The 10,966-nt window shown below is 44.0% G+C and overlaps 1 protein-coding gene across 1 annotated transcript; it reads right to left on the reverse strand.

The window, feature by feature from the left end:
- Positions 1 to 768: 768 nt before the first annotated feature.
- On the reverse strand, positions 769 to 10,605 carry LOC148376574 (uncharacterized). Its single transcript, XM_088320102.1, has 3 exons — positions 10,571 to 10,605; positions 5,763 to 6,082; positions 769 to 2,853 (listed from the first exon to the last, which is right to left on the reverse strand). Exons 2-3 carry the CDS (start codon positions 6,077 to 6,079, stop codon positions 2,712 to 2,714), a joined length of 459 nt encoding a protein of 152 aa, XP_088176228.1. The 5' UTR covers positions 6,080 to 6,082; positions 10,571 to 10,605; the 3' UTR covers positions 769 to 2,711.
- Between the last annotated feature and the right edge of the window lie 361 nt (positions 10,606 to 10,966).

The raw sequence follows: 10,966 nt of genomic DNA on the forward strand, positions 1-10,966 counted from the left end.
TCCATCGTTTTTGTTCCATCATCTGGATTTTAAAGACTTATAACAAATGGGACACTACTGCTAGTTTGTAAGTCCTTTATTGTGTTTTCTATTATGAGCAACAGTCTCAGGGTTATTGTGCATTCTACTATCTAATCAAAGAGTCACTGTGGTTCTGGTATGGTTGGTTGGTTGTATCCCTTAACCACTAGGGGCACCATTTCCTGTGGTGTGTCTTGGGCAAGTACAGCTTGGAGGCACCCATCCCTCCTCCGGCCAACATATGTTTCCACCAGGTCTCAAACCGGAGCCCTTTCGCGTGTTACGCAAATGTGCTAACCACCAGTGTTCCCTCTAAATCGCGCACTGCCTCCACATTCTCAGCGCACAAGAAAATCTATCCATCGCAATGTTCCCTCTAAGCTGCATGTGTGAGTTTTTAAAGTTTTTCGAGAACAGGCTTCTTCGGCTCGGCTCACTAGGAATCGGCTCTTTCGGGTCCCAAACGGCTCTTTAGGTGGTTTTTGCTTCTTTCATCCCTAGATGACCAAATCTTATTTAAAATTATGCACAAAATGACTTAAAGGAAGGGGGGTAGAACAAAAAAGAAAAAAATACCAAAATGAAAAAGTATTGAAAAGCTGAGAAAAAAAAGAATCAAAAGGAAGAGAAAAAAAGAAGGAAAAATTCAGAAAAGAAGCCAGAAAAAAGAAAAGAAACAAAGGGAAAAAAAATAGAGAACAAAAAGAAAAAAAGTAACAGCAAGGAAAAAAAAAATGAGATTTTTTTTTAAAAGGGATTAAATTAAAATGGGAAAAAGAAGAAAAAGTTTGTGTTGCATTCAAATAATTTTTTTGCATTGCCGGAAACTCGGCAAAATGTAACGTGATGTCAAGTTTTGGACATGTTCGATAATGACTTAGTTGCCACACTTGGGATTGCTGTTGCTCACTGTTGTTTCAAGCGTTGTGAAAGCTCAGACCCGTGGAAAATTAGAGGGAACATTGCTAACCACTGCACTACATTACACTATCTGTACACAGTGGTTTTACCGCTATACTGTACTTTATATGTTGAATGTTGAAGGTACTGTAATACAACACATGTTTTGCATTGTCATCATTATTTCAATGTTATTTTATTGTCATATTTCCATACTGACCTGCTGCACTTGAATGTTACACGATCGCCAAGGACATTTCATAATAAACGCTAAAACAAAAGGTTGGCATTGGCTATGCTGTCATCAAATTAGTTTATGAAAGTCCGGGTGTGTCTCTACGGGAAATCAGTCGATTGATAACCTTTTACGGTATCTCTTTTTAATGACCTTGACACTCGTTTTACGGTAGCCTTGACCTATGCCGAGCGACACAAATGTTGGAAAAGAAAAGTAAAAAGTTCCATGGGTTGAATTGAGTTGGAAAGGTACAAAAAGTGACATGTAAGCACTGTTGCGCAAAAACAACATTTTTTTGTACAGCAACACAAACATTCGGAAACAAAAATCGAGCTATTTGGTCACAATGCCCAGCAATATGTTTGGAGGAGCCCTTTAACCCCAAGTACACCAGGCCTACCGTCAAACATGGTGGTGGTAGTATTATGCTGTGGGGCTTTTTTGCTGCCAATGGAACTGGTGCAACATTTTTTTGTACAGCAACACAAACATTTGGAGAGTGCTTCACTTTTTCTATATTTCTAAAAAATGTGATGTCCTAAAGTGATGTTTTTTATAAAGACAAGTGAAAAATATTTGTTTTATATTTACCGTAAATTCCGGACTATAAGCCGCTACATTTTTCCCAAACTTTCAACCCTGCGGCTTATTCAGTGATGCGGCCAATTTATGTAATTTTTCCAACGGCCGCCAGCGGCGCTCGAGTACAAAAGGTAAGATTTAGACCGGTGGAATATATGCGCCGAGGAAGACTGCAACTTCTTGGCTTGTGCATGAATTAAATTAGCGTAAACATATCCTCATCATGCAAAATGCAAAAAGAAAGGCACATGACGCAGCTTTCAAGCTAAAAGCATTCGAGCAGTCCGATAAAGAAGAAAACAGAGCTACTGCATGTAAACTTGGCATAAACGAATCGATGGTGAGACGCTGGAAACGGCAAAAAAGCTTTCCCAGGTAATAAAACTAGGTGGCCCGAACTGGAAGACCTTCTAGAAGACTGGGTGAACACACAGAGAGCAGATGGCCGAGGTCTTTCGACTGTGCAGATCAGACTGAAAGCAAAAACAATCGCCACCGAAAAGAAAATTCCGGATTTAAAAGGAGGACCGTCGCGGTGTCTTAGATTTATGAAAAGAAAAGGTCTGTCCATCAGGAGATATATATTTAGTGGATATATATTTTTCCCACCCTTACCTTTGGAAATATACACTTTTTTTTCCTTGGATTACTTTCAACGGGACCCGGACTCTGCAGGTCTGCATCAAACCTTAAGTACCGGTATCATTTTCCATTCATTTTGCCGGCTGTGATTTTTGGACTGTGTACTTTAATGAAGGACATATAGTTTCAATCGCGGGACTTAAAGTCGGGGTTGGGTTAATTTTGTGTTTGTGTTACATTTTTTAATGTGGGCGCATGCGGCTTATATACAGGTGCGGCTTGTGTAGGTACGAAATCGGTTTTCCTCTTAAAATGTGGTGGATGCGGCCTATAATCAGGTGCGCTCTATAGTCCGGAATTTACAGTATTCTATGAAGTTTGTCTCGTCTTATGAATTTGGCACAATATAAACGTCATCATCTCTGGATTCTGGGAGAATGGCGAGGTTACACGCAGGATCGTTGCTGTAGATTGCATCATCGGGCGCATCGCACTGCAAGTACAAATCCTCGGCAGGTTCACTTGAAGGCCTGTGGAGAGAACAAAAGAGCAAAACTGTTAGGGTCTGACACACCTTCTACCACCAGAGAGCCCTGCCTGGGGTTTGAACTGAGCACCACCACGTCAGGTGTGTTTGAATTTTTTGGGGGATTTATTTAGTCCTTTGCTCATTGCAGTTTCCAGCTTCAGTCGTTTTTTTCTAGTTTTTTGTCATGTTTGTCTTTTGTTTCTGGTTACTCTTTTGAAGTGTTTATTAGTTGCTTTGAGTCCTTGTTTTAAGCTCCCCTAGTTTCCAGTTACCGTAAATTCCGGACTATAAGCCGCTGCTTTTTCCCGACACTTTCAACCCTGCGGCTTATTCAGTGATGCGGCCAATTTATGTCATTTTTCTAACGGCCGCCAGCGGCGCTCGAGTACAAAAGGTAAGATTTAGACCGGTGGAAAATATGCGCCGAGGAAGACTGCAACTTCTTGGCTTGACTAGCGGCGAGAAATCTTTCACTAAAACTGGCCGCATGCGAAAGGCAACTTTTTCGCAAGTCTTCCAGTGGATCCTGACAGCGTGGAGCAGCACCAAAAAATCCACCATCGCCAACGGGTTCCGAAAAGACGGTCGGAGAGGAGGGCACAGAATCAGGAGTGGATGGGAGCGTGGGACGACGTCTATATGACAAAGTTTCTTTCAGACACTGAGGAAGACGACTTTGATGGCTTCAGTTCTAAGGAGGAAGATGAGGACGGTTTACCATGATTTTTACAAGTACGGTATGTTTTTTTAACGAACCCGTTTACTGTGTTGCGAGCGTGTTGCTAGCATGTTGCTACCATTAACTGCCCTGTCAGGGACTGTTTGGGATGAAAGTTATATTATTATTATTATTAAAGCTTTGAAAACTCTCTCGGTGTACCGTCTTTTTTTGTAAATATGTGTAACCTATGTATAATATGTATTTGCGCCTTTATATTTTTGTAATGTAAGCGCTTTCGGAAGTCTTGACTTGAAAAGCGCTATATAAATGCAGATAATTTCATTTCATTTCATTTGAGACACTTATTCTGATATGTTTTGCGAATTAAAAAAGAAGGCGGAGCAAACGCGGGCTGACGGGAAGTGGGGTAAAGGTGAGTGAGACCTGATTTTTGGACTGTGTACTTTAATGAAGGACATTTAGTTTCAACCGCGCGACTTGAAGTCGGGTCTGGATAAATTTAATGTTTGTGTTACAATTTTTTAACGTGGGCACATGCGGCTTATAAACAGGTGCGGTTTGTGTATCTACGAAATCGGTTTTCCTCTCAAAATGTGGTGGGTGCGGCTTATAATCAGGTGCGCTCTATAGTCCGGAATTTACAGTACTTCCTACCCCCAAGGGGCTATCACCCTCCGAACTATCAAAAGACCCAGGGGGAGGCTTCCACATCCCATTCCCGGCAGCAACTTTTGGATCCTGTCTTGGTGGCGTGGAGAAGCCCCTAGGCCGCGCCTGGTTCATGACTTGGCAGCGAGGAGAAGCCCTCGCTGTAGCGCCTGCTTCCTGTCCTAGCATCAAGGAGAAAGCCCCCTTGGCCACGCCCGGTTCCTCTCAGGGCAGTGAGGAGAAACCCCTCGGTTGCACCCTGGTTTCCAGTCTCGGCAGCGAGGGTTCAAGAACTTTCTGCCATTCCCTTTCCATGCTGCAGCCACCGTAAGAAAAATGTAGTTTTTTTTTGAGTCGTCTGGTATCTGGTACTTTAGGGGGAGGTTAGGTAAGAGTCTGACACACCTCCTAACACCATTGGGCCCCTACTGGGGTTTGAACTGGGCACAGGTGTGTTCAATTATCACACACACCTGTTCCCAATTATCCAGAACCCTTTAAAAGGACATTTTGAGCATTACACATGGTCGGGTCATTGTGTCATTTTCACTTCCACCGCCAGGTTTGTTTGTTTGTTTTCTGTTTCTTCATTACTTTACCCCATTGTATTTTGTTTATGCGTTGGACATTTTGGTCAGGAGACAGGACCCACTTGCGTTTCTCACAAGTTTTATTGGAAGAAAGAGAAAGTGTTGTGCCCACTAAGCAGGTTGCTCTGATTATTAGATTGTGCTCGGAACGGGGAAGTGGATCTTCCGTGGCAAGCGATGCCGGTGTCAGGGACAGAAAAAGCAGGTCGGTAGCCGGGACAGGGGAGCAAAAACATGGTCGGGGTCGGAAGCCAGAATAGGAGAGAAGACATAGTTGGTGACAAAAAGAGGTCGAAAGCCGGGACGGGAGAGCAGACGTGGTCGGGATCAAAAAACGGGTCGAAGCCGGGGACAGACGGGAGCAAAAAAACGGACAGGTGGGAGTCAGGGTTGAAAGAGGCTTGCCTAGTGTTTACTGAGGTTCGCAGACAGACTGACAAAAGGGGACAGACAGGACTGGGTACAAATACTGATCGGGAGCCAGTCAGAACCGGCGGCAGTTGGCGCCAAAGGAGCGGGCACAGCTGAGTCACATCAGTAATATTGACAATTTCCTTGCTTACTGAACCCATTTTTATTTGCTACTTGGTACCTTCTTTTGTTATAAAATACAATCCATCTTCTTGACCAACCCTTCTATATATTTGCAGTAATAGATCAGCACCTGCCAATCTTAACACAGTACCGTGATTAATATTGTGTCAATGGAATATGCCGATTTCTTTTTTTCTACTACATCTTCCCTTTTAAGTCTCACGACTTGAATAGGTCTCCTTTCCTAAATGGTGTTCTTAAAGTCCAGCAGTGAGTCATCAGCTGCTTTGTTTGACTAAAAAGGCTGCTGGGAATCTCAGATGCAAACAGAAGTCAAATGGGGAAATCACATCACATGCAATCATTTTCTTCTGTTTCCATCCCGTTCACTTTACTGCACTTTCACATGTGACGCTTGGTGAATCTACATAATTGCGAAAAGAGAGAACAGCATACCCGCTTCGAGGTCCGACCCCACTTTTCTTCCCCGTCACGTTTTCATAGATGGGTGTGTTGTCGGTTGACTGAGCTCGGACCATACTGGTGTACTCATGGTCCCACTGTGGGGTTGGCGCCATGTCTTTCTTTTGGCTTTTCCTCTGACGCGACAGAGGAATATTCCACTTGATCTTCGAGAATTTGATCAGGATCGTAACAGCTATGGCTAATAAAGTCAGGAAAAACAGCGTCAGGCCCACAGCGAGACCGACGGGAGGGTCTGGGACGGCACATGTGGTGCCATTTCCAGGAGCACAAGTGTGATTAAGCTCCATGACCTGCAAAAATAAAAAACACTTCAGTGAGGAGTTTTTATTCCTGGGAAATATATATACAGAGATCCCTCGATTTTTGCGGTAATGGGGACCAGAATTGTAAGGGAATTATGGTCTAAATGTGCCTTTTATACTATGTTATACTTTTATACTCTTCCTTTTGTACTCTTATATCTTTATACGTGTCACGGTTTCCATGGCGCCCAATTGGTCCCAGCCGTGTGGCGCCAGGTTCTGTCACGGTTGCCACATCGCCCAATTGGCCCCGCCCATGGACACCGGCTGAAACGCATTGACAGATTGCTCACTGGGGGTACTTAAACGCGGTCCTTTGAGCCGTTAGTTGTCAGAGCATTTTTTTAAGATTCCTGTTAAACTCTGTGTGAAATGCCTAGTTCTGTGAATTTGCCTGTGTTTCATCCTGTTTTATTTTTGGCCTGATCTGTTTGATTTTGACAACTCTTTGTTCGGATTTCAATCCACTTCCGCGACCATCGATCCCCGGATGGAGTGTACGCGCATTCTTCCTCTCCCTAATAAACTGTGAGTACGTTACGCGATTGGGTTCTCCATTCCTGTTTCCTGTCCTGGTTCGTGACAATACGTTTATATTTATATAGTGCTTAATAAGTGTGTGGTTTTTCTATTTCGCAAACACCTTCAAGGTCAGGAAAATATGTTCTCAGGCACCAAGGAACGTGCCTCTGATAAAAGCCACAACTTGAAGGCCACTATGAGGCCTGCTAGCTGGTTAATCAAGATGGTTATGACTTTCTTCTCACAGAGACACATTGTGTTTACAAAGTTGCGCTATCCTTATGGCTCATTCATTGTACTCGCCAACATCTGGCATCCAACATTATACACTGCATTTAAATATGTTATTCCTTTATAAACCAATCAGATTCATTTCCTGTGTTGATATAAACCAATGAGACGTGTAGTTCCCTTCTTGTGTTTTCCAATAAAGAATTTGCACGTACACAATGTAAAGTTAGCAAGCTGTTTTGTGCCTAAGGTTGTGGACGGGTGTCCTCTATACCGACAATGAGTTTAAAAAGGTGCCATCAAAACAGGTAACGAGTTGAGCGTTGTTAGACCTCGTCAGAAGAAGTTAGACCTCTTTGACAGCCAGAAGTCTTGCCTGACTAAATACTGCCTCACTACAACAGGGACCAGACACTAGTACAGACAATTGAATAACTGTCTGCCAATGCCAACAGTGAGGTACTGATCAATGGTACCATCGCAGTGTGGTTTCGAACCACAGTCAGTGTGAGACGGGGTTGCAATATATCTCCAACTTTATTCAACATCTTCCAGGAGAGGATCATGTCCTGGAGCAACATGAAAGTACAGTCAGTCTTGGAGGACACAATGTCACCAACCTCTGTTTTGCTGATGATACTCAATGGCCTGAGCAAAGCATCAATCCAGTACGGGACAGAAATCAGCACAGAAAAAACTAAAGTAAAGACCAACAATCCCGAAGGTATCAAAACAACATCACCATCAACCAAATAGAGCTAGAACCTGTCACCAAATTTAAATATCTTGGAGCTTTCATATCAGAAGAGTAGTCAGAACCACAAATCATGGCCAGGATAGCTCAAACCACAACCGCACTTGCCAGACTTAAACCTGGCTGGAGGGACATGAACATAGCAGTAAAATCAAAGATCAGGCTCATGCAAGCGCTGGTTATTTCCATCTTCCTCAATGCTTGCGAGACATGGATCCTCACAGCAGAACTGTAAAAGAAAATCCAGGCTGTGGAGATACGGTGCTAGAGGAAACTTTTAGGCATCAGCTATCTCTCATCTCATCTCATTAGCTGTACCGCTTATCCTTATTAGCCATCTCCGGGCAGTGGGCAGGGGACACCCTGAACTGGTTGCATGCCAATCGCAGGGCACACAGAGACAGACCACTCGCTCACTCATTCACACCTAGGGACAATTTGGACCGGCCAATCCACCTGAAATGCATGTCTTTGGAATGTGGGAGGAAACCGGAGTGCCCGGGGGAAACACACGCAAGCACGGGGAGAACATACAAACTCCGCACAGGAAGGCCGGTAGCTGGATTTGAACCCACACAGGAGGTTCCCAAGACCTTAGAACTGTGCCGCACACGCGCTAACCACTCCGCCGCCGTGCTGCCCCAAACTAGGCATTTCCAGAATTAATCAGAACTTGCAGGAATCTCTCAGTCCATCAAGCACAACAGGTATCAACAAGTACTGTATGAACAAGTTTTCAACAACGATCTGGCCCTGTGCGGTTCAAAAGACCCACAGGAGTAATCAGAAAATGCGAGTCAGCCGGTGTCAAGGGGCGGTACCAGCTGGGCGCCATGGCAACCGTCCAGAACCTGACATATATATAGCCCATGTGACAGACGTAACGGTACGCAACACCATCAGAAGACACATTACGAAGAACTGTCGTTAACTGTACGCAGACGGAAACTTATGTGGTATGATCATGTCAGAAGATCGTCAGGATTGACCAAGATGATTCTCCAGGGCACAGTCCAAGGGGGCAGGAGAAGAGGAAGACCGAAACAGAACTGGCCCGACAACATTAAGGAATGGACTGGGGCCAACTTTGCCATTGACTGTCAACAGTGGAGAAAGCTGTCCAGGGTTCCGTCCTCATTTGTGCCCCGACGAACCATATGATATATATATACATCTATATCTATATTTATATATCTATATACAGTGGAACCTCGGTTTTCGAACGTCTCTCAGCTCGAACAAATCGGAGTCCGACCAAAGATTTTGAGAAATTCTTGCTTCGCTGTTCGGTCAAAAAATCGGAGTTCGAACGCCGGTAATGCGTGAGTGCGTACGCTAGGGTGCGATGCTGAGGGGCGTACGGGTGTTTTAGCCCCTTATTATGCCTCCGAAGAAAGTCAGTGCAAGCAGCAAAGTTGCAACCGGTGAAAAAAGAAAAGTAGTGTGTACAACTATTGCATTTAAGAAAGAAATAATAGCAAAATATGAAGGAGGTGGGCGAGTGTCTGATCTTGCTAGGGAATACAGCATGGCTAAATCTACGATCAGTACGATACTAAAGAATAAGGAGGCTGTGAAATCTAGTGATGTGGCTAAGGGAGTGAGTGCTATAAGCAAGTAACGGCTGTCCACCTGCGCCTTCTGCTGACCACCACAAAGGTATGAAATCCTATTCATAATTCTTTTCTTTATCCTTTTTTTTATTTTTACATGTTCATGTTAGCGTCATGCAGCACGGCGGCGCAATGGTTAGCGCATGTGCGGCACAGTTCATGTCATGGGAACCTCCTGTGTGGGTTCAAATCCAGCTCCAGACTTCCTGTGCGGAGTTTGTATGTTCTCCCCGTGCTTGCGTGGGTTTCCTCCGGGCACTACGGTTTCCTCCCACATTCCAAAAACATGCATTTCAGGTGAGTTGGCCGGTCCAAATTGTCCCTAGGTGTGAATGGGCGAGTGAGTTGTCTGTCCCCGTGTGCCCTGCGATTGGCTGGCAACCAGTTCAGGGTGTCCCCTGCCCACTGCCCGATGATTGCTGGGATGGGCTCCAGTACCCCCGCGACCCTACTGAGGATAAGCGGTGCAGCTAATGAGATGAGATGAGATGTCAGCGTCATCTTTCGTACGGAAGATTACGATGACGCAAAGGTACGATTAGCCCGGGTTAGCTTTACGTTAAACATTGGGGCGGCAGTAGCTCAGGAGGTAGAGCGATGGTTTTAGGATTAAGGGAGCCCAGTTTGAATCCCGGCTTGTCCGTGTTACATGCCGAAGTGTCCTTGGGTAAGACACTGAACCCCCAATACCCCCAATAAGCAGGTTAGCGCCTTACATGGCTGCACAGATCACGGCCGCTATTGGGAAATGTGGAGCACATTGTAAAGCGCTTTGGGAAGTCATTAACTTGAAAAGCGCTATATAAATGCAGATCATTTAATTTCATTTCAAGGTAAACATTCAGGGTGTTGGAACGGATTAAAACGATTTACATTATTTTTAATGGGAAAAATGATTTCGGTGATCGAACAAATCGGTTTTCGAACAAGGTTCTGGAACGGATTATGGTCGAGAACCGAGGTTCTACTGTATATCTTTTAACTAGGTGTTCACTGCTTTCTTTTCATATCATGCTGTAACACAAGTCGAGACATCGGTAAAACCTTATCTTATCTTTTCCCTTTTTACGATAACAATGCATAGTTTCGACCGACACTACTTGGGTGATAATCTTTCTATCGGGCCTCTTTCCCTTTGACATTGTATACTTTAGAAATCTTTCTTTTCCCATTTACACTCAAGTTACCCCACATCAAACGTTGACTTCCTCAAAGTTAATTTTGTTTTACGACAAGCCCAATAAAATGGATGAACGCATTCTGTAATTGCCGTTTTGGCAGAACATCAGGTACAAGCAAGCGGATGTAAAACTTTTGTTTTTCTCAGTCAATTAATTCAAATAAACAGTAACTTACCGCTCGGGACGCTCGAGTCGAGAGTTGTGACAAAGTTTCTTCTAAAATTCTTCACACTTGCAACATAGTACTTCCTCTTTTTCTGATACCATAAAGCGAGGGATGAAGAAGGAGCTAAAATAAGATTTCCTGTAAGGGTTCTGTATGGACAGGGCTGGGTAGGGTTACTTTAACTGGATTACTTTCGATAACTTTTGGATTACTTCAATACCAAATATGCTAATAAAAGACAAAAGAAACTCAATATGAATAAAATGACTAAATTTTGTGCAGGCTTGGGGAGTAACGGAACACGTGGAACGGCAAAAATGATGTTGGCAAGCTGTTTGGATTTATTTTCATTTTGTTTCTGTCGCATTTGATGTTCGTTTTGCCGGAGATCAAAGAGATCAAAGC

The sequence above is a fragment of the Urocampus carinirostris genome, chromosome 1, assembly GCF_059441175.1.
Source record: "Urocampus carinirostris isolate Australia breed hairy pipefish chromosome 1, RoL_Ucar_1.0, whole genome shotgun sequence".
Classification (NCBI taxonomy): Eukaryota; Metazoa; Chordata; class Actinopteri; order Syngnathiformes; family Syngnathidae; genus Urocampus; species Urocampus carinirostris.